The 24,798-nt window shown below is 39.8% G+C and overlaps 1 protein-coding gene across 3 annotated transcripts in view; it reads left to right on the top strand.

Annotated features, from left to right (window-relative positions):
• LOC126262263 (probable ATP-dependent RNA helicase DHX35) overlaps positions 1–13,719 on the top strand; it is a 233,149-nt gene extending 219,430 nt beyond the window's left edge. For 2 of the 3 annotated variants that reach the window (XM_049958758.1, XM_049958757.1), the window contains exons 13-14: positions 3,236–3,389; positions 10,249–13,717. In XM_049958758.1, coding sequence (XP_049814715.1) covers positions 3,236–3,389; positions 10,249–10,375 — 281 coding nt within the window. In that variant the 3' untranslated portion in view covers positions 10,376–13,717. Of the gene's footprint in view, positions 1–3,235; positions 3,390–10,248 lie in introns of all 3 variants that reach the window. The other variant, XM_049958759.1, reaches the window with a different exon arrangement.
• The last annotated feature ends 11,079 nt before the right edge of the window (positions 13,720–24,798 follow it).

The raw sequence follows: 24,798 nt of genomic DNA, 5'->3' as shown, positions 1-24,798 counted from the left end.
GAATTGCTATGCAGTGTATGTGTAATAGATACAAACAGCTTCCTGTCACATAAATAAATCTACTGTATCAATTGTTTCATAATATTTTAACTATTGCACGAGAATGTCATGGTTCATACAGTACAAAGCTTTAAATCACAAAATATTTAAAGTTCTAATTTATTGATTTTGATACTTTACCTGTCCAGTGGATCCATATTACTGCTGCTTGAACTTAAGGAAAGTGTACATACTATTATGTTCTGATGAAGTTACATTCATAGAATTTTAGAATACAGTTTGTAATGTGATTGGAACCTGTAACTGCTAATGCAGAGAGAAACTTTTTAAACAAAGAATGGCTATGGAAGGAAACAATTTTAGCAACAATTATGTAGTTAAACAAGGAATCCATAAACTGTTGTCACATGTTTCTGAAAAGTGCAAATTAAGTTTGTAATTGACAATACAGTATGAGTTTTTCCCTGTACTCAAAAATGTTGAAAAATGCAAAACATATCATGATACACGTGAATACTGACGCAATAAATCAAAGGATGCAAAAACTACTCAAACAGAAAAGTATTAGAATCTAGAATTTTCAACTAGCACCAGATCTGGCCCATGTGGTCCCACTCAAAGAAAAATTGGGAAGTTGACTTACATCATCATCATCATCATCATCATCATCATCATCTTGGACAGTTTCCAGCCACTGGCTGGGTCTGTCGGGAACACAAGCCTCTCCATCGTGTTCTGTCTTTCCACCATTCCCCCTCTTCCACCTTCGTCCAGTTCTCTCCTCTTCTCGTCACACATTCCTTCACTCCCTTCACCCATCTATCTCTTGGTCTTCCTCTGGGCCTCTTCCCCTCCAGTTGCAGATCAAACATCCTCTTTGGAATTCTTCCCTCATCCATTCTCTTCATGTGTCCATACCACTGCAGTCTTGATTTTTCTATCCTGTCCTGTACTGGTTCCTCCTTTAGTCTTTCCCTCACATACACATTTCGCAATCTGTCTCGTCTTGTTACACTCAACCTGCTCCTCTGGAACTTCATTTCACTAGCCTGTATTCTACTTTTGTCGCTTTTGTGCATTACCCATGTCTCACTTCCGTATGTCAATATGGGGACAAAGTAGGTTCGGTATATAATTCCCTTGGATTTCTGTGGCACCTCCTTGCTCCAAATAAGCCCTCTAATGCATTTGTAGAACTGCCCTGCTTTTCTGCACCTTTCATTTATTTCCATTGCGTTTCCCCCCTTACTTTCAATCATGCTTCCCAGGTACTTGAAGTTCTCTACCACTTGTAGTTTTTCCCCTCCACAAGTTATATCCACATTTGGCCTATTCTTCTTCCTTGTTGTGACAATTATTTCACTTTTTGTTGCAGAGAAATGCATTCCATATTGTGCTGCCGTTGCCTCCCATACATCTAACTGCTCTTGCACCTCCTTCTCGCAATTTCCCCATAACATCAGGTCATCGGCAAAAAGCACTGCTTTCATTTTATGATCTCCAATTGCATCTGATACTTGCTGTAGGATTTCATCCATAACAATAATAAACAATAAAGGCGAAAGTGCACTTCCCTGTCGCAGCCCATTTTCCAGCTTGAACCATGCAGTACGTTCCCTCCCCACTTTCACACAACTCTCACTTCCCTCATACATTTTTCTGACTTTTCGTGTTATCTCTTCATCTATCCTACGCATGTAAATAAATACACAAATTTCAGACTTTTTTCTTAGCTATATTTGTGATACCTTCTACGCTGATGTACCAAAGGAGGACACTATGTCATTTTCTCACAATCAAAATTGTGGAGCACCAACAAAGCACATCTTCCACTTGGGACAGCTAACAATGCAGTTGTTTCTCTTTGAACCAAAAAGACAAACATCAAATGTAGCTTATAACAGTATACGTAGAATAATATGAATATAATAGAGGGAAACATTCCACGTGGGGAAAAAAATATATATCAAAAACAAAGATGCTGTGACTTACTAAACGAGAAAGCACTGGTAGATAGACACAATAAAAAACGCACACACACAAATTTCAAGCTTTCGCAACCCAAGGTATCCAACAGGGATACAACTTCCTCAAATCCTGCCCTGAAATGAGATCCATCCTTCATGAAATCCTCACTTCACCAAGAGTGTCTTTCCGCCGTCCACTTAACCTTCGTAACCTCTTGGTTCATCCCTATGAAATCCCCAAACCACCTTCCCTACCCTCTGGCTCCTACCTTTGTAACCGCCCCCGGTGTAAAACCTGTCCCATGCACCCTCCCACCACCACCTACTCCAGTCCTGTAACCCGGAAGGTGTACATGATCAAAGGCAGAGCCACATGTGAAAGTACCCACGTGATTTACCAACTGACATGCCTACACTGTGAAGCCTTCTATGTGGGAATGACCAGCAACAAACTGTCCATTCGGATGAACGGACACAGGCAGACAGTATTTGTTGGTAATGAGGATCACCCTGTGGCTAAACATGCCTTGGTGCATGGCCAGCACATCTTGGCACAGTGTTACACCCTCCAGGCTATCTGGATACTTCCCACTGACACCAACCTATCAGAACTCCGGAGATGGGAACTTGCCCTTCAATACATTCTCTCTTCCTGTTATCCACCAGGCCTCAACCTCCGCTAATTTCAAGTTGCTGCCCATCGTACATCACCTGTCATTCAACAACATCTTTGCCTCTGTACTTCCACCTCGACTGACATCTCTGCCCAACCTCTTTGCATTTACATATGTCTGCCTGTGTCTGTAAATGTGCGGATGGATATGTGTGTGTGTGCGAGTGTATACCTGTCCTTTTTTCCCCCCTAAGGTTAGTCTTTCTGCTCCCGGGATTGGAATGACTCCTTACCCTCTCCCTTAAAACCCACATCCTTTTGTCTTTTCCTCTCCTTCCCTCTTTCCTGATGAAGCAACCTTGGGTTGCGAAAGCTTGAAATTTGTGTGTGTTTGTGTGTTTTTTATTGTGTCTATCTACCAGCACTTTCTTGTTTTATATTTAGAATAAGTTAGATGCTATACAAATGAGATGATTTTCAATGAGTTGTCTTATGGATGATGATGAAATGACTGTGACTATTGCAGATTCACAATTAAAAAATAACTCATATTTATCATGTAGTAGTATAGGAGTATAAGCATTTATTTGTGTGTTAAGTCAAGACATTTTAGTGTTGTACAATACCATTAATTTTTTGTAGTATAATCCTGCAGGTAACACAGAAGTGATTTGTCGTTGCATTACGGCAGGCCTCTTCCCAAATGCTGTCTATCTTCACTACTCTGGTGTTTATAAGACTGTACGAGGGGACCAAGTCTTAAACATACATCCAACATCTGTTATATATACACTTGAGCAGCCTCAATGGTTAGTACTGGAAAACAGATATTACTCCTTTTCAATAGTAACTGTATTGAGACAGTAGTAATATTACTGACCTTAATGCCTCATATGGTGCAGTTCTGTTGATGAGTAAATAGATACAGTATTAGTAATAATTCAAAATATGCAAGATGACATTGTCAGTATTGAAATTACAGACAGTACAATTGCACTTTATTTTCACAAAACACACCTGTGATCATAGGAGTTCCCCCCTGCCCCCCATCCTTTTACTGCCCCCCCCCCCCCAAATCATCTGAAGCACAAAGTTTATAATCATTTAATCATTACAGAATTCTTATACACCTCTTCATTTCATGTTTGGACAATTGTACCATTACATGGCTGATCACAGTAAGACAATACTATGTCTTTAACAATTTTAGAACCTTTCCCTCCTTCCCACTTCCATCTTCCCCCTCCTGCATAAATTTCTTTGGACGCACATGCTTGTGATGATCAGTTTGCAATTACCATGCTCTATTACTTTTATAAAATAATGTCAGCAATTTACATAAACTTCACAGAATCAATACATGAGTGACAGTTAACAATAATTATACCATCACTGTTCCAGCAATCTGACACCTTGACTGTCTCAGTGATAAATAGTACCTTCACAGTGATTCTTGGAGTAAGTGTTGATGAAAACTCACTGAAAACTGATTGAGAGTATTGCTTTCCCCTTTGGGTAAGCGATGACATTAGATAACCCTATCCTGAAGGGTATTTACCTCTGTTGCAATATAAACATCATTATCTGCAAACATTATGTTTGCATATCACATCTACATAAAATGTAGCAACAGCTGTAAATTCATAACTGAATGTAATGTGTTTGTCAGAAGTTGTAGTTTTATCTTCCATTTTATAATATTATCAGATTTAAGAAGATCCATCACACTATCTCATGTAAACATCATCATTGAGTATCTATAAAGAAGAAAATAGTCTAAAATGATGCTACAAGCAACTAGAGATAAAAAGAATATGTATCCTCTAACTAGTACATAAATTATGAACTGTCATTACTGTTTGTTAGCATTCCATTCAGTAGCTAAAATGAAGGATACAGGGAAACTGCTTGAACATTAAGGAGAATATGGTTACTGTAATCTGTATAAACTATCTATATAAACTATATAAAGGAACTAACCGCTCATTTCAATATGCTTGCAGTTAAAAATGAAATGTAAGGACTTAGCTGCACTTGTGATATAAATTGGGAAGCAAACAGTGGTCACAGACTGTAAAATAGTACACATATAACTGCAGATGTCTCCATTCTGACTCAAAATCCATCTCTCTGCATACATCACTCTCTCATTGTCTCATGAAGTATTAACTTGTAAATCTGTAATAATAAGTCATACATGCAGACAGGTGTAATCAAAATTAAATGCAATGATTGTCATTGTCTATTCATTAGCCAGACAATATACACATTTGCTATCTGATTTAAAGAACACCAAGATTTAGGCAACTCCAAATCCACCTTAACTAACCATCTTAAGTCTCACAAGCATTTGATACTTGACATATGAAAATCTTAGCATTCTCCACTGCAGCCAGAGATTGCAACTTGCTAGAAGAAATTGAGAACCTGTATAATCTGAACCACAATGCAGAATCCACATTAAGTGAACAAACTACAGTCAAACACGTTTCTTTTAAATAATTATTAGTTCCTCAAATGCTAATGCCACATATTCAGGTTTAATTTTTCAAGCTTCCATGGTTGTGTTCCACCATTATTACAATCATTCTGCATGTGAATAGCATTATATATTTATCATTAAATAGTTTTAAGATAGTCATAATGTACGTGCCTCAGATGGGGACCAATGTTTAACCAGTTCCTTTTACTACATATGAATACTTTACATGCTGCCTTTTTACATTATGGTACACACACATTTTTAACTGTTATTCTGGTACACGACGTGGATGTACAGATAAACACCCCCCTTACATAAATATATTAGTTTTGACACTGTATGTGGTTTGCTTAGTTATACACATCACACCGTCAGGCCTATTCTGTATATAATAGTCCACAAATTCTAACGTTTTTGATGAGAAGAATGTGTGAAGTTGGATTGCAACCATCCCACTTCTTTTACATGTGTTGACTTACGTGGTATGCACAGCTGATCTTCTTCTCTGGATAGCCGGCTACCTCAGTCTCTAAAAACTACTTCTTCTGTGTTGTCTCACATTAGACACAATTAAGATACATTTACAACAGAGTTGGTTTAACAACCACAGAAAACATAAATATGTCTCTGCCTCTTGCAAGTCTGTGTTAAGAGTTACTTAAAAGTCTTTCTCAACTCAACTGTTCTTTTGTCACTAACTATAGTCACAATTACAAAACATCAAAGAATAACACAGAAGTTCCTTGGTTCTTCCGTGTGCTTTCACTAGGACTTCCACAGATCGACTAACAAGTGTCGTTCGACCGCCATGTCTACAGTCTCCTCGCGACAAACTTCAGACCTGCACACACAGACTGGTGATGCGCGGTAGATAGGGTTCCTTTTTCCCACTCGCATCTAAAATATCGTGTGTTGGAGACGGCGTAAGGCTGAATGGATCTAGAATTTATGCAGACATTCTCAAATCACTACAAAATGTGGTACTTCTAATGCCTACAGTGTTTATAACATTTCCACCACCTATCATTCATGGTTTGTATACAAAGTAGTCAGAAACAGTCTGAAAAGTCTGTAATTGTGTTTCATGGTAGGTTATGCTGAGAAATAATTGTTAAGAAAAAATTGCATATTTTGCAGCACTTCTGAGTTAGTTAGCATTGAAGTTAGCCAATCAGGCCATTGTGTACACAAATTCAAGCAGCCCTCCAGAGGTGGTGTCACCAAATGTGTTCTTTGTTTGGTTTTCTAAAGCTGAACAAGATGTGATACAAAAATTGCACATGGGGTGGTAGTAAAGATCAAACCCAAGCCAAAGGCTGAGCAGTCTGGTGCACTATCATCCACGCTATCAGAACAACTGACATTAATTGTATCTGGTGGGCCATGTGAATCTGCTTGCACAATGACGTGATTGGTTAACTTCAGTGTGAATTAACTCAGAAATGGCTTAATGTATTGAACTTTTCTCTTAACAATTATTTCTCGGTACAACCTTCCCTGCATCAACCTTACACGCTTCTCACAATGTTTCTGACTTTTGTAGTATTCATCCCGAATGTATTTCTCACATTTGTTCCCTCATACTCGATCTTTGTATATGGTGCCACTTCTTTATGTATGACACATATAGTCTACATTATACACTCCCCCCCCCCCCTTCCCCCACTCTCTTTTTCTCATTATTATTTTACTCTTGTCTCCCATATTATTACACTCAGGCTTATTATGATTTTTACATGTTATCTGTAAAGTTTTATTTACTTTGTATCTTGTGTAGGTATAGGAGCCTCCTCTTCTTTTGCTCAAGATTAATGTATTTATTTTAACTCCAACACATTGTAAATGGACAGACAAGGCAGCCCTTTGTTTGCATAATTTCTCGGTACTGTCTGCAATTCGAAGTGGTTAATATGTTCAGTGTATGCATTGTCATGCCCTCCTAGGCCCTCAGAAGGTCGAACTATGCAGTTCCTTGTTGGCCTTGGTGTGCTGTGCTAGCTGCTTGTAGGGTAACTGGTGTTTATATTTTCTCTTTACATGGCACTTTGCCTTCTGGTCGCTGGCTGTTGAATGCATTGTGGTTTTCAGTCCATTACACGTGGGAGGACATGAGCTTGTCTTTCCATACTGACGGCCCACCCACCATGCTTGTATGACTGTTTTCATTGAAATATGGAAGTTTTCTACTGATTATCTCATTGTTCATAACTTCTTGCATGGACTTCCTCTCTTGTCTATATACTTTTTAGCACTTGAGGATGGAGCTCTAATGCTCTGAAACTGATTGTGCAGTTAAGCAGATAAATTTTTATTACAACTGAAGCAGATTCTTACTTTACGAATATGTAGGTGTGCCAATGAGAGATGATGGCAGGTGTATCAGGGGTCAGTTTCATTTTGTGTGATCATCCCCCCTCAAGAATAATTCCACCGACTACCTTCATGGTGTTATGTCAACAGTGTGTACATGTGTCAATGTGTACCATAACTGAGCATTCCAGGCAATCGCCCTCCAGGTTTTCATTGTCTGGCTATGGTTTTATGTGCCTGTGCTAATCTCTGTGCATTACGGCATGTAGTGAACACTGTTACATAAGTGACTTCTGCAACCTTTGCTACATAAGTGACATCTGCAACCTTGGTTGTTACACTCATCAAATGCTGAAGTGACAAGTATGTTGTTGCACTGTGACTCAACTAATCGTTGTTAACAAATTCCAGTTGGGCCGCAGTACTGCTGCAGTCCCCCAGATGTTGTAAACTTTTTCAGCTTCTTTGTGTGACTTCTCTTTATAAGATGAAGGATTCAAGCAGATTGATGTGTGATTCAGAAATACTGTCAGTGATTTCAAAACCATAATCATAATTTCAGAACCAGATTCTTCAAGCAGCCTCACAGTTTCTTTACCAGTCAAACTGTCCCCTGTTTTACTTTTGCAGTCAAGACAACTATGGAAGCACAGTGCAACAACGAATGTGAAGGAACTTATTATGCCTGTAATATGATTTTCAAGTCATGTAGCACATTTTGGAAGCTGGAACATCATTTAGCAGCTCTCCAGAGTATTAAAAGAATGAACTACTAACTTCAAGCTGTCAATGCTCAGAAATAATGTGTCATGAAGTAACTATCAGGAAAGCCACACTCAGAAAGTCTTCAAGTGCCAACTGTTAGGGAAATCACAACACACCTGTAGTTTTTAAGTGCAGCGACCAGTATGTGTTAAACTCCCCAATAATTGAAATCAGCATTCGGGAGGACGACAGTTCAATCCCGTCTCCAGCCATCCTGATTTACGTTTTCCATGATTTCCCTAAATCGTTTCAGACAAATGCCGGGATGGTTCCTTTGAAAGGGCACGGCTGATTTCCTTCCTCATCCTTCCCTAACCCGAGCTTGTGCTCCGTCTCTAATGACCTCGTTGTCGACGGGACGTTAAAAAACACTAACCTAACCCAAATTGAAATCACCCCCTTCCCCCTTCATCAGCAAATTGTTGTCCATGACAGTTGAATCTGGTGGTGACAATTTTCCATAACAGAGGCACTCACAATACAATCTTGACATGAGGATAAACTCCAGTGAATGCAAGACTGTGGAGGTAGAGCGTCTCTTAAATCTGGTACCCACAATCAGCCCCTGATCAAACACACCCATATTGCCCATTCTGCATTCAAGTGTCAACAGAATGGTCACCTGTAATTCACTATTGTCCATTTCACACATTTGAAATCAACTGATGTTGAGGGAAATTCTGATTTATGAACAGTTCCTTATTATCATCAATGTAATATGGCAACAGGTAGAATTAGAGACTTCCTTTGATACTGTTGGCTGTAATACACACTTTGAGATTATGAAGATAGCAAGAATGAAATGCAGGGAGAAAAAGGCAATCTATAACTTACACAGAAACTAAACAGTAGTTATGAGTCGAAGGACATGAAACTGAGGCTATAATTGAGAAGAGGGGGGGAAGTTGTAGCCTGTCTCTGATGTTACACCATCTGTACATTGAGCAAGCAATAGAGCAAAGGAAATGAATCAAATTTGGAAAAAGTAAATTTATGCTACAACTTAAGTGAAAGAAAGAATTGGTTTAAAGCACATATCATGAGGCTTCAAGGAACCATCAGTTTGGTAGTAGAGGGAAGAGAGAGAGAGAAAGAGAGAGAGAGAGAGAGAGGGAGAGAGAGGTGTGTTTAGATGTTGGTTATAGTAATAATGCAGAGATGTAGAGGCTTGCATGGGCCAGATTATTTTTGAGTGGTGCATGAAACTATTCTGTGACTGCAGATCACAACAAGAAGTGCAACAACTTCTTTCATTCCCCAGTGTGTCCTGAGTCCTCAGACTCACAACAGGGCTTCTGTCTGTATGGATATACATTTTACTTATGATAGGTTATTGTGCAACATTATTCATAATTACACTATGTACAGCAGCTAATGCTTCATTTTAAGACTCATGTCTGTTTTTATATTCAGTACTGAACACTGATTATAGTCTTGGGATCAAACTTGGGGATATGAATACATATATTTTAATGTAACTTGAGCTGCTACTTAATAAAATTGATGACAACATTTCCAGATTGCCATATGTCCAACAAACAAGCTGGACAAAATAATAATGTAAACATCCTATAAGTCAGATTTGTTATTGTAGTCTCCTCTCTTAAGTTATTTTAGTGGGCTGTGTAACATCTAACCATTTCTTTGGTCAGTTGTTGTACTGCATGGTTTGTGGTGTTACAGTAAAATGCTCATAAAGATATGTTTAATTTACTGGCTGGTGTTTTCTAAGTTCATCAGGTCATATTTTCTTGTAATTATTGGTTATTGTAGTATTTCACATCATCCTATTCTATAACTTCTTTCTTTCTTTTTTCTTTCACTGTTGTTGTTGCTGCTATTTCTCATACTACTACTACTACTACTACTACAGCTTTTGTTGTTGGTACTAGATTCATTACCAATGACATTAGAATAACTTGTGGTATAAAACATTGGTCATTCCATAGAGCTGCTATCGGAGCAAGGACAGATATGACTTTTAATTTAAATGTGAATTTATTTCATTAATGAAAAAATTCTATTAAATATTCATTCATGTTTTGTTATTGAGTAACATTTTCTTTATGTACTTTTTCACATATCTTATATTTTATTATCTTTTATTCCAGGTTATTATATTGTGAAATTCTTTACACAAATGAAGCATACATGAGAGATCTGACTGTTATTGATCCTTCATGGCTCGAAGAACTAGCTCCTCACTTCTACCAGAAAACAGTTGATAAAGATTACTAATCATTTTAATGTCTGTCTGACTAAGTACTTAATTTTGTAAGACTTCAAAGGCTCTGTGTTTGCAGTACATGTGATTAGATCTTGTAATGAAAGGTCTGTCTCTTTCTGCATTAGTGGCTGGTATGAAATGAAATTTTATGTTACATTAAAGCTGTCACCTTGACCATGCTTGAACTGGGGAGTCCACCTAGTCTGCAGAAATTAGAGGAGAGGTTCTTGGAAGCATGTAAAAATAAGAGATTAATAAAAGCAGAATGACTTTTACAATGTGTTCCTCAAGCTCCTGTGGACAGTTCAGGTAGCTATCAATGAAAAGCGGAAACCTGGATTTGCTTGTGGTCTGGCATACAATGTAATCTATTACTAAGGAAGGAATCTTGTGTAAAAACAAGTTCTCATTGTTCATGTCATTAAAATTTGTATGTCAGTAAATTGCTGTAATATGTGTGTTGGAGCAATAGACATATCAGATTCCATTATGTAAATTGCATTTAAATTCGTATGTGTGAGGTATCTGAGTGATTTACAACAATAATATTTCAGACAAATTATAAATGTAAGAAAATTCCAAGGACAAGAAGACTGAAATTAAAACAATGGGTATTTTATTATGATTTGAACTGTAAATTTATTGTAACTACACATATTGCTACAACTTCAGAAATTACAGGTTTGTTTGAAATGCTGTGTCTGATGCAGGAGATAAAGACATCCTAAGAGGGTGCTTTGAAAAGTTCTCGGAACAGAGTAGAAAAAAAGTACTTACATCACTGAAACTTTTTTATTTTTCAATGTAGTCTCCTTGTAGATTAATGCACTTGGTCCAATGGCGTTCCAGTGCCTTGATCCCAACTCGAAAATGAGTTTCCTCCAGGCCTGCAAAATAGTTGTCAATTCCTGCTAACAATTGTTTGTTTGAAGTGACTCTTCATCCACCAAGAAAAATTTTCAGTTTTGGGAAGAGATGGAAGTCTGACGGAGCCATATAATGTGAATAAGGTGGGTGTGGCAACAATTCATACCTGAGTTCATGTAATTTTGCCAGGGGGACGACACGTGTGTGGACGTGCATTTTCTTGATGGAAGATGACTCTCTTCTTTGCTAAACGTGGCCTTTCTTTGCATATATTTTGTTGCAATTTGACCAGGAGGTTAGCATAGTATTCTCCAGTAATTGTTTGCCCAGTGGGGAGATAATCTACAAACAGAATCTCCTTCGCATCCCAGAACATTGATACCATGACCTTTCCTACCAAAGGCAATGTCTTTGCTTTCTTTGGTAGTGGAGAATCACCATGTTTCCACTGCTCTGAGTGTTGTTTTGTCTCGGGTATAGTAGTGCACCCAAGTTTCATCTGTGGTCACAAACTGGCGCAAAAAATCTTGTTCGTTTTTCCTAAAACGGGCCAAACATTGTTCTGATACATCCATTCTCATGCATTTGTGATCCAGCTCAAGAGTCGTAGCACCTATCTTGCAGATAATTTGTTCATTTCTAATTCTTCAGTTAAAATGTGATATACATTTCAGATGGCATCTGGCAAGCATGAGCAATTTCAGGCACTTTTAATTGATGATCCTCCATGATGTTTTTGTGCACTTTTGCAATGATTTCTGGAGTAGGGACACGTCTTGGCCAACCACTGTGCAGGTCATCATCTAAGCTCTCCTGACCAAATTTAAATTCACTTTTCCACTTGGCAACAGGTGAATATGACGGAGCAGAGTCCCCCAGTGTATTATGGAAATCAGCATGAATGTCCTTTGCTTTCATACCTTTCCTTACGAAGAACTTAACCACTGCTCGAATCTCAATTTTTTCCATCTTCGCAAATCAGTATGCGGGAACAACAACAAAGCCACATCACCACCACAGCTCTTTTCCAAGAGGCAACAATCCAATGAGTATCACGTGAACAACTCGTTGCGCTAGCACTGACCTCTCATGGTGATTCCGAGAACTTTTCACCACCCTTGTACCTTACAAGCTCAAAATGAAAAGAGAAACAAATAAAGTATGGAATTCTTTAATGGTGAATTCTTGACATTCACTTATAGCAAATGCTATATCTCATGCAATATTCTTTCATGTTTTCCTAGATAAAAAAAACTTTAAAGTTGTGCTAAACCTGAGTGATGGGTCGAGCACCACAATTCTTTATGAGGCAAAGTTCCACTATAGGTGATATCTCTTGCCTTCCTCTGACCTAGCCAGTTATGAGTAAACTTACTGCAGAGCATGGTATTACCAGTTGTGTACATTTATTCCTCCAAGTGGCTTCATTATCCAGCAAATAAATTTCTGTGACACCCTACTTATGCTCTCAGCTGCTAGATGTCATAGGTATGAATTCCTCTGATTACCATAGAAGGACAAAGCATATGCTCTGCCAGTGGTATGAACCTCACTACTTTCAAGATGTTTCACTTTGTTTTCGCTAGTTAATAATATGTTTTGTGTGCTTACTTGGTGGCAAGGACACAGGAAGAAATAGCGTTCCCAGTTATATCTGCAACAGTTTGCTGCACAAGGTTAATAACAACACAGTGTAAGGTGCTCTTTCCAATCTGGTCTTGACCTGGCATGGAGATGTGGCTAGCACATGGCAGGCACCAGGTGATGCGTGTGAGGCTGCGACAGATTCCCGGTGATTGACACTGGCGTGAGAGAGATGCATCTGGCGCCCAGTGAGACTGGCAGCATCAGTAGCCCTTGGCCTTAGTACAGCCTGTAAAGGCAGGCTGACTGATATGCATGTAGCCAGTGACACCATGGATGGTGCGTGCAGATAGGAGGCGTTTTCAGAAAGTAAGTTTACCAGATTTTTATATTTTTTTTTTAGAAAAAAATTTATTTGAAAAAGATTACAGAATATTGTTGATACACTTGTTGCCTATTTTTCCACATAATCACCATGTGGTTTGTAATCTTATCCTCCCACACATCACTATTAAAGTTCTCATTCTTTGCACAAATTTTGAAAACTTCGAGAGGAGTAAGATTACGTAAGAAGAACCTTTTTTACTTATCTTGATTATCTCGTTGTTGTTGCTGTTGGTGGTGGTGGTGGCTCAGAATCTTGTTGTGTCTAGGAGTACATTCTTGTTGCTGAAAATTCTGATTTGACCTTACAGGTTCTTGTTGCACTAAATAAATGATGAAGATTTGCCTGTTGCTGTAAATACCTTTTATTTTATCCCATTCTTCTATACCACACTGTCTTCACAATCTCAATTTTTGTCACACCACAAATTACATTATTAGAGGCAAGATTATCAAAATACGTGCGTTTCCATCAGATGCATGCCCGCAACTCATTACATTCTGCGGTGTTCAAATTATTCCAAAGAGTTTACAAAGCAAAAGAGTTTACAAACTTTCTCGACAAGAGAAGAATCTTTACCAAATTATATCATTATTTTATATATAAATCCTGAAATAAAATTGAAAATTAGTGTTAGATTGTGCAATTAATAATATGAATTTAAAGTATGCCATAAATTTCATAATTTCCATTATTTTTAAAAGAAGAGTAATTTTAACTGTTAGTACATATTGATTGTAACACATTAATTTCTTTTTTATACATCTTAGCCTGAAATATAATATACCTTATACAAAATCATATGAATTCTTTTAGTGAAACTGCTGAGATAATTTTAAACTATGCAAGAATTGTTAGTGTACATGGTATCAGTCATTTCTAGGTGACTTGTTATAGGCTCAATGCAGGTGGAGAGCCATGGCACAGGCTTCCTTATGCCATCTTCAAAGAACTCTTCTGCCAGCTTCTTTCCCCACTTCAGAATGTCTTCCTGCACCTTCTTGTAGGTTTAAAATTTAATTCCTCTCATGCATGACTTAAAGGGAAGTGAAAAGATAATAATCTGAAGTTACTGAGTCAGGAAAATGTGGGGGTCTGGTTCAAAACATCCCAGCCAAATTAGTGCAAGAGTGCCATGGGGGGGTAAGACGTGAGAATGAGCATTGTCATGCAACTAGCACACTCCTCTCATCAGTATTCCCCTCTTGATGTTTTGAGATTCCCCTCCTGATGTTCTGATTGCTCCTGTTGAGTTTCTTTAGGGTATCACAATATTGTTGTGCATTGATAGTCTCCCCATGAGGCAGAAATTTGACCAAAATTATGCCTTTTCAGTCCCAAAACAATGGAGCCATGATTTTTTTGACAAAAATTGTGGTTTTGAATTTTTTGGCATGTGGGGAATTGGTGTGATACCACTGTCATGACTGACTTTTTGCCTCGGGCGTTTAATAAGCCACCCACATTTCATCTCCATTCACAGTAGAGCTCAGAAAATTCTCACCTTCAAATTCAAATTTGCTAAAAAAACTTGCAGTTGCTATCGACCAAATTTTTCTTATGCTGATCTGTCAGTTGTTTCGGGACCCATCTTGCACACAGTTTCCGGTATCCTAGCATTTCTGTGAGTGTGTCACATAAGAGTGTTCTGGAAATTTGTGAAAACATTGCAAAAATTTCATCAACTGCCAATCAGTGGTCTACACAAACAGTTTCTTTGATTTTTTGCACCACTCATGAGTCAAATTGGGAGGTCTTCCATGCCTCTGTTCATCATGAACATTTGTTCTGCCTCCACTAAACTCCATGCACCACTTAAACATATTCGTTCTGTTGATAACACCTTCACTGTAAACCATTTTAATTTGAGAAAAAGATTCAGTAGGTGTTATTCCTTCTGCGAGTAGGAAGCAGATTACAGTACAGTATGTGGCTCGCACTTCATGGGGTTTCTTGCCAACATCTTTCACATAACTGGACACTAAAACATTAGTTTACATACTACCAGCCGGCCGAAGTGGCCGTGCGGTTAAAGGCGCTGCAGTCTGGAACCGCAAGACCGCTACGGTCGCAGGTTCGAATCCTGCCTCGGGCATGGATGTTTGTGATGTCCTTCGGTTGGTTAGGTTTAACTAGTTCTAAGTTCTAGGGGACTAATGACCTCAGCAGTTGAGTCCCATAGTGCTCAGAGCCATACATACTACCATGTTCCTGTGATGATTGCTCTGGTCAGGGGATTCCTGCTGCTCTGTACCGCTCAGTGTTGCCAACCCTCAAAAAACAAAAAAAGCTGCAGCCCATTATGGCCACAGTACACTTACTTTCTGAAATGCTTTGTATGTGCTGTCACTTAGTCGTGGATGAAGAAAATAGTTCCATGTTCACTATGCCGCTACACCAGCAGTATGCATGCAGCTTACTGGAAACTGGCACCTTTGTTAATGAAACACTTGTAGCCGTGCCCGTAGACAGTCCCAAAAACCTGGTGGTAATGTTGGGGCAGCTCCAATACCTTGCACCCTTTAGGAGGAGATGGCAGGGCCAACTCAGTGCAATTAAGAGGGAAGAGGGGGAACGGGAATGCCTGGAGGGCATAGAAGGGGTCGGGACAGAGGGCACACTCAGAACACCAAAAGCAAATTATGAGCTGGGGAGTGAAGGCTTCACCGACAATGGCCTCCAAGATGCGACTGCTGTCCAGAACACACGGCATGCGGAAAAACACACAAGCAAAAAAAGGGAGGCTTGGAGGGAGGCCCAAAGTGGTGGCAAAATGTTGCTGGGTCTGTTACAAGCAAAAAAGCAGAAAAAGAACAACATCATGAATAAGCAGTACCACAGGGAAAGAAAGCACTATGACTAGGTACCCAGAAGACATGCATGGGCCAGAAACATGCAATATGCCCAATACGCAGACAACAGGTTAGGACACGGAAATATTGAAGATGATGCAAAAGGCATGCAAGAGTGCCATATAGATTGATGTGAGGCAGCACCAGCAGGGTGTCAGCGAATGATGGCAGGCAGGAGCTCAACCAATGACATCCATCTGTCACACAGGATGAGTTGAGCGGAAGTCGAAGGGTCAGCAGCAGGTGACTGGAGGGAGGATTCAGTCATAGGCTGCAGCCAGACACACCTGATAAGGCTGGCTGGATCTTTGATGCCAATGGGAGGTATGGGCTTGACCACTGAAGGGTAATGTAGATGCAAAGAAGAAGGAGGTACTGCAACTGCCTTGTCACCAGCTTATGCATGTCAGCAAGTGCTTGGGACAGTGGTAGCAGATGTGGCAATGTGCTTAGGGTGGACAGCCATGCTGCCAACACGGGTGCTGCGGCAGAGCTGTGCCATCCCTTGCCATCCTTAGTCCATGGGTGGACAAGCTGCCAGGTGCAACCTCAAGGGTGATGCCAGTTCCAGGATGCCAGGCATTAGCATTGAGTGGCAGCATGGCTCATCCAACGATGGCTACTGGTTGGATGATGATAGCTCTGCGAGGTGGGCAGTGATAGTGAAAAGCGAGGCACAAGGAATCCCAGTTGACAGCCACACCACCAATCAATATGTTGCAGTAGGTTGGAACATTTTGTCGCCAGCTGTTGTGTTCTTGCATAGTGGGAAGGCCACAGGAAGTAAACAGTGATTCCCACTGACATCTGAAGGTCATTGCACAAGGATAACATGGCATATAGTATCACAATATAAAAGGCTGTTTTGGATCTGGTCTGGAACCAGTGTGGTGCAGTGACTGGTACTTGATGATGCTCAACAGGGCTTGGCAGGTGCATGGTTGTTGATTCTGTGAGAGGGGGCAACTGGTGCCTGATGAACTGGCAGTGTTGGTAGACCAATGAGGCAGCAACAGCATTGACAGGCATGAGCAGGCATCAGTGGCCACTGGTGAGTCTGCACTCAATCAACAGCACTCATCTGGGCTTTGTGAGGTCAATGGGCTGGCAACAGCAATGTTGCTCTGGGCAGTGATAGCATTGGCAGGCGTCAGCGGCAGCTGTGATGTGTCGCTTGGCCAGCAGTGCCACCCAGGATGCAATGGTGATGACAGTGTGTGGTGGCATAGAGTCAAGGAGCTAGTGACGAGATTGGAGTGACAGCCCAACCAGGAGTGGATGGATACTCAGGAATCCGGCAATACTGACAGGCTGCCAAAATGGATGATGAGGCTCTGAGTGGTGAGCCACAAGCAACCAGCATAAATTGCCCATAGTGGTAGAACCTTCTGCGTGCTGGTGGCCTCAGCACAGCCTATAAAAGTAGGCAAATTGATTTGCAGCAGAAAATTGTATGCACTGTGTTTTTTCAAAGTTCAGAGCAAGCCCATTCACAGAAAACCAATTAATAACTTTTCCGAAGACCTTATTTGTATCATTTTCTATCGGACTTTCTTTTACTGGATTAGTAATTATGCTTGTATCATCAGCAAACAGTGTTAGTTCAGCATCTTGTTTCACATAAGAAAGGTAGTCATTCACATATATCAAGAACAGGAGGGGACCCATGATCGAACCTTGTGGAACACCTAATGTAATTTCACCCCAGTTAGATGAAGTGGCAAACTCTTTTGAATCACTTGAAGCATACAAAGAGAGTTTTTGCTTCCTGTTTTGTAGATATGACTTAAACCACTCATATGCTGTTCCATTTATACCATAGAATTATAATTTCTCTAACATAATGTCATGGTTCACACAATCAAATGCTTTGGATAAGTCACAGAATATTCCTACTGGTGACATTTTACTATTTCAAGACTCTATTATGTGGACAGTGAAATTGTATATTGCTGTCTCAGTGGAACAGCATTTATGAAATCCGAACTGTGATTTACTAAGTATCCCATTAATGTTGAGATGGCTAACCACTCTTGAGTACATTACTTTCTCAAAGACTTTTGAAAATGCTGTAAGCAATGATGCTGTCCGGTAATTATTGACATCTGTGGTTTCCCTCTTTTTGTAGAGAGGCCTGACAATGGCATATTTCAACATGTCAGGAAAAATACCCTAAGTCAGTGATGCATTACATATGTGACTCAAAACATCAGCTGTAATTGCTCCACATTGTTTTAATAACTTGTTCAGATGTCATCTACTCCAAAAGAACGTTTATTTTTCAAAGATTTAATAATTTTCCTTATTTCACAAGATGATGTTAGATGTAACTTAATCTGACTAAAATTTTTCAAAACTAACTCTTCCATGTACTGCCTGGCTTTTTCTTTTGAACTATTCTCACCAATTTTTTCTCCTACACTTAAGAAGTGATTGTTAAATACATTGGCTACCTGTGTACTGTTGGTTAAGATGGTCTCATTCTCTTTAACAGTAACACTGCCTACCCCAGTGGTTACTTTTCCTTTCTCCCTTCTAACAACATTCCTTATTGATTTGATTTTATTGCTGGAGTTGTTAATTTCTTCACTAACATACATATTTCTTGATCTCCTTCCAACTTTTCTCAGTATGTTACAATAATTTTTTTAGTGTAAAATTACTTCTGGATCTTTACTAGTTCTTGCTGACTCATACAGTTTTCTTTTTCTTTCTGAAGATTCTTTAATACCTGTAGCAATCCAAAGTCTCTTTGAAAAGTTTGTGGTGTTACATTTAGTAATGTTTTTTGGAAAACAATATTCGAAAAGGGATATAAATTTATCAAGAAATATGCTGCATTTATCATTAGCATTTGGCTCATTATATACATTTTCCCAGTTTACATTTCCTAAACTTACTCTGAAGTGATCTATAGATACCGGGTTGAGCACCCTCACACTTTTACTTAATGGTTTCTGAAGTGTACACCCTGTTAGGTTTTGTAAGTGAATCAGTTGTGCATCATGGTCAGATAATCCATTTACCACATGAAAAACATGTGTTTGTTTTACATCCTCTTGCTGTACAAATGCATTATCTATTAGAGTACTACGCTCCTGAGCTATACGCGTAGGGAAATTGATCATTGATTCTAAGTTATATGTTGTTAACAACAATTCTAGTTCACTTTTCCTATCCCAATTGCTTAGAAAGTTAACATTAAAATCACCACAGATTAATAACTTCTTCTTTTTGTCTGACAGACAGCATAAATGGGTGTCAAACTTTTTTTATGAATAGCTCCCCATCTCCTATTGGAGACCTGTACACTGTTGCTAGTGTCAACACAACATTATTTAGCTGAAGTTCACTTGCACAAACCTCAAAGCGCTGATCAACACAAAATTTGCTTACTTCAACAGTTCTGTATTTATACCCTTGTTTTATGAAAATGACAACTCCTCCTTTCTCCATACTAGATCTACAAGTGTAAGATGCTAAATTATACCCATTTATACTGACATTTTCCATTCCCACAGTTACATGGTGCTCAGACAGACAAAGTATATCAATCTCATTCTTATTTTTGAGATCATCTAAACACATCGTCAGCTCATCTACTTTATTTTTTATTCCCCTGATATTTTGGTGAAGTAAGTTGATACCACCCTTAGCTTTATCCCTATTTGCTGTGCATGTAGTTTCTTCTATTTTCCTTGGTTGTTGTCTGCCTGGAATTTGGCTTTAACCTAAAAAAGCTGTCTACCTGGTCCCAATAACCACAGGGATCACCCCTTGTGTGACTGTGGCCCCCCTTACAGTCTGCTAATAGAGAAGCTAACTTATTTTTTCCCTTCCTATTAAAGTGCAGGCCATGTGTAGTGTAACCCCACCTACCAATAGCATCAACTGGAACAACACTCATGTGAGACTTTGCCGGTGTCTGGTGCATCCCATTCAGCTCAGTATTAACATGCCTTACAGCAGTGTTTACCCAGGGCTGATCATGGTGCTGAAAGACCTCCACAAATCCCACATTCGTGCGCCCAGTTTCTGCTCCTATTTTATCCAGGTCACTCCTAATACTATATTTTGGATTCATAGCCAGGCTGTTTCCTGCTCCCCCAACTATAATTAGCTGATCTTCCTTCTCAAAGTCCTTGCATAGCTGACCCAAGTTTTCTGTCACGTGGCAAAGGCTAGCACTTGGTTTCACAAAACTTGTGACCTGGTACCCTGCACCTAATTTCTCCTGAAGCTGCTGGCCCACACCCCTCCCATGACTGCTGTCTATAAGCAGAATTCTTCTTTTTCTATTCTGGTTTGATCCTGACCTGTATTTTTTCTTTAAGCTAGTATTCTGCTTCAACCTGCATTCAACTACATCTGAATGAGGCCCTTCCTCCACTACTTCAGATAGAAAGCCAAACTGATTTGCTAACTGACTTTCAGAAGTTTTATCAATTGTTTCCCATTTTCGCCCTTTGCTTGCTACCTTTTCCCAGCACCCAGAGTCCCTTTCCTCCCTTAGCTTACATAATTCCAAATTCGCGATTTCTAAGGGCACAAATCTTTGCCTCCTGTTCCGTGATTTTTCTGTCCTTTCTACATAACCTACACTGCCATGGAAGAGCCTCATTATCTACCCTCGTTTCCTCTCCATTGCACTCGCCCCAATGAAACCACAACCTACAGTCTATACAGAACACCCCCTCTTTCAAATTTCTACGGCAACCACCACACTTGTCACACATGGTTTGATAGTAAAACGTAACACAAAAGCAGAAAATAACTTCAACAACACAGCAGTTTCGTAACTAGTCACTAGACAACCCTCAGTACCCAGGGACAATGTTGATGGATAGAGTGACTTGGTTAGGAGCCAGCTACAGTAATATGAATATTACCACATAGAAGGGAGCTTCATTTTAAGCTTTTGCAGAAACAATGTGAGAGAAACATGTTTTGGGTATAAATGGAAAAGCTTATTGATTTGATGGAAATATTTTGTTTGACATTAGAGAATAATAAGACATTTGTGATTAACAAGATGAATAAAGACAATGAGATATTAATTCATGGTTTCTACCATAAAATATTGAGTTGCTTGATTTGTTGTAACTAACAGCTGGCATTTTCACAGTGAAGTCGGACTTATTTAATCAATGCATTTTGGAACAGCTTATTGTATACCATTCATATTTTTATTTTTTAGCATATCAGTCATTTCCTGTAATTTGACCATGTTCATTACTTTGTTTTCAGTTACATGTACAACACTCTGATCTTTACATGTACAACACTCTGATCTCATGTTCACCAGTCATTGTTTATACATTTAAACCCTCACCACCAGTGGAGGTCGACAGGGAGTCTGTATAAATCAAATTCGATATCCTCATGGCCTGGGGCATTTTGCACTGAATTCTGTCAAGTCTTTTGTCATGCATCATCATAGTGGTCCTTAAAGTAGACAGTTCTCTTCGCTTCACTGTCAGCTTCAAGACTACAGTCACTGCCCAAGCTGTAACAGTTATCTACTCACTGAATGTAATACACCCATGATCTATTAAGTGGATTCTGACAGCTCCCAACCCTATGGTGCAAGTCTACAATTCTGCAGCCATCATGCTTGTAGAATTGCGAGAGCCTCTGATTCAGACCCTTGGCTGTGTACCGAAGCCTGCAGTTGGTCCTGCCAGTGATGATGGTGAACTCCCCATTATTCCTGCAAAAAAACAGGAGTAGCTATCTTTCTCACCTCAAGTAGCCACCAGAAACCAAAGTGAATCTTCTGATCCAAAGCAATGCATCTCACTGACATGAGTCACACATGCAGTTGGCTGCACGCTGTGCTTTTCATGGCAAATGGAAGGACCCGTTTCACATATGGGTTACTCCTCTCTGTGTGCACACAGAATGCACACTGAATTTCTTCCTTCCTTTGGTTCAGTTATCATTGGAGCTCCCAAACATTAATAATCCCAAACTTTGTGATAGCGCAGACCTTGAAAGCCGTAAGGCTTCCTCTGGAATAAGATAAATGACCCTGCTACCTCAAGATCTTCATTAGTCAATACAGCACCTAAAAGTTGCTTGTCAGACTAACCAGCAACCTTTTCAGTCAGTGTCGTGGAAAGCCTTTCATTGCCTGGCACATTTTGAAACTACCTCTAACTCAACTGCAGCTTAGGGTTCAACTTGAATGTGGGCAGTAACTGGGTGGAAAACAGCAGGGGACAGATATGGGAGTGTTTGGGATGTGCTGGAAATCCCTTGTACCACCTTGTCTATCCTCTCACAGTGATGCAAATTGGAAACAGGCTCAAGCTGTAACTGAATCAAAACAAAATGTTTACAGTTACTATCGATACTAAATAATGACTGTACAGATAGCATCAGTCTAAACTATGTAATTAATAAGCGTGAGTCTGTACCTCATAAATATACAAACACGAACACATCCATGTCTTTGCCATCCATTTGTAGCAGGGTTTTGGAACATATACTGTTTTCTAACCTTATGAAATACCCTGGAGAAAGAGAAAGAAAGCTATTGACATGTAACCAGTGTGGATTCAGAAAATATTGTTACTGTGCAACACAACTGCCTCTTTATTCACATAAAGTAATGAGTGGTATCAACAGGGAATCTCAAGTTTACTCCATATTTCTAGGTTTCCAGAACACTTTTGATACTGTTGCTTACAAGCAGCTTCTAATAAATCTATGTACTTGCGGAGTATCATCTCAATTGTGCAACTACAGTCATGATTTCCTATAAAAATGGCATACTTTGTAGTAATTGATGGGAAGTCATCTAGTGAAATCAAAGTGATGTCAGCGGTTGCCCAAGGAGGTGTTGCAGGCCTGTACTGAGTTGAGGTTTTGAGACACTACATACTTAGCATCAATGCCAGAGCAGAATAAAGGTTATTATTTTGTCAGGGATGGTGGGAGGGAAAGTGACACTTTGTGGGCAGTGGAATGGGTCTTGCCTTGGCTCAGTGGATGAGCTGTCAATGAAACATTGGTGGTTCCACTGTCAGTCATTTATTGACACATAATACCCTTTAACAAACAGAGTAATACATTGTGTTTCAACTCACTCCATTCTTCATGGCAATGCTGCAGTGCGTAGTCATAGCATGCAGATTCCAGTGACCGCCAATGCTGCGACGGCTTGTATTACAGCAAAGTGCCAGGCGGTGTAATCTTCCATCCAGTACCATACCCCTGACCCACACTGTGACAGTGGCATGGTCTTCTCCTTGTGAATTCACTTGTTGTGTTATTAACAAGTGACTACAGTGTGGCTTGGAGTGCTTTGTCCCGGAATCGAACCAGCGACCCTCAGGTTCGGTGTCTTCTGGCAGAGTTCATCATGTTCTAGGTTCACGGGTGACCCATTTAGTGAAGCCATATTCCCTCTGTCCTCACCAGTTACCGAGGTAAGTACCGCATGAACTTCTTCCTGGTAACATCTGGGATGGCACATTCTGCCTTGACCTATTGGTACGGTACTGACATTGTCTTCTGTCGAGCAGCGTAGCAGCTAAGTCATTGCAGTGAAGTATGACATCCACTGACTAACCATCGATCCATCCATCAGGCAACGTTTCTTCATCTCTCCTTTTTCCTGTCACAAGTCCCCCTCATGCCTGTTTGTCGGAGATATTTATGTGGTGTTTCTGCCAATGTCATGAAGTTTCTAGGGTGGCGACTGACTCTCCAGTTCTTGATCTATGCTTCTCATTAGGGCAGCGACTGACTCTTCGGTTCTTGATCCACGCTTCTCATGTTGGGCAGAAATGTGACCAGTGTCAACGTACTGGCTTTTCGTGTTTTACCTCTATGCTGGTGTGATAGTGCATCGCCTGTCATCCTCTGCATCGCCAGATATGTCATACATGTGAGTGCAGTATGCTGACAGTTCTGGAGCATTGACCACTGATGTGCGAACTGCACTGGTCATTGTTCTCCTTGGAAGCATTGCCCGTCTACTCAGTAATTTCTCCTTGGAAGCATTGCCCAAACTCAGTCATTGCTCCTTGGAAGCATTGCCTGTCTGCTAGGCCATTGATCTGTCGAAGTGCTGACTGCTTCTGCGCAAACTCCACTGGTCATTGACCTCCTTTTTCGGCTGATGCTGCTTCCGAATATTGTGGCTTAACATGTCAAATTTTCTTAAATGCTCACTTAACCTATAATAAGTCTTTATGTGTATTTTTCTGCGAGATGTGTGCTTTTAACAACCATAAATAACACATAATTATTACACACCCTACATTGCTGCCTTGCCCTAAAAAATTCGTCCTTGAATTTTCTCCTGTGTGCTTCTACAAATGACTAACAAACAAATACAACGTTGAAACCTTAGTCTGTCAGGTAAATTATATACAAAGGGCGTTCAAAAAGTTTTGCACTGTCATATTTTTTTAAAATTTTATTTTATTTATTTTTTTTTTTGCAGGAGGAGAATGAAATTTTTTGTGAACATACTTGGAACATTTTTGAGCCTACTCAATGTAGCCTCCATCAGCTGCGACACATCTGGCCCAACATCATTTCCATGACATAAATGCACTTTGGTAAAATTCTGGGGATTGACTTTTACACCATCGCTTGGCACAGGAAATAAGGTCTTTCTCACTATCAAATGTTTTACCACGCAGGTGGGCCTTCCCCGACTAAAGAGGTAAAAATCAGACAGAGCCAAGTCTGGACTATAGGGAGGATGAGGAACAATTTTCCAACCCATTTT

Source organism: Schistocerca nitens, chromosome 6 (genome assembly GCF_023898315.1).
Source record: "Schistocerca nitens isolate TAMUIC-IGC-003100 chromosome 6, iqSchNite1.1, whole genome shotgun sequence".
NCBI classification, from domain to species: Eukaryota; Metazoa; Arthropoda; class Insecta; order Orthoptera; family Acrididae; genus Schistocerca; species Schistocerca nitens.
The sequence above is the reverse complement of the archived record's forward strand: the minus strand, read 5'-3'. Positions and strand labels throughout refer to the sequence as shown.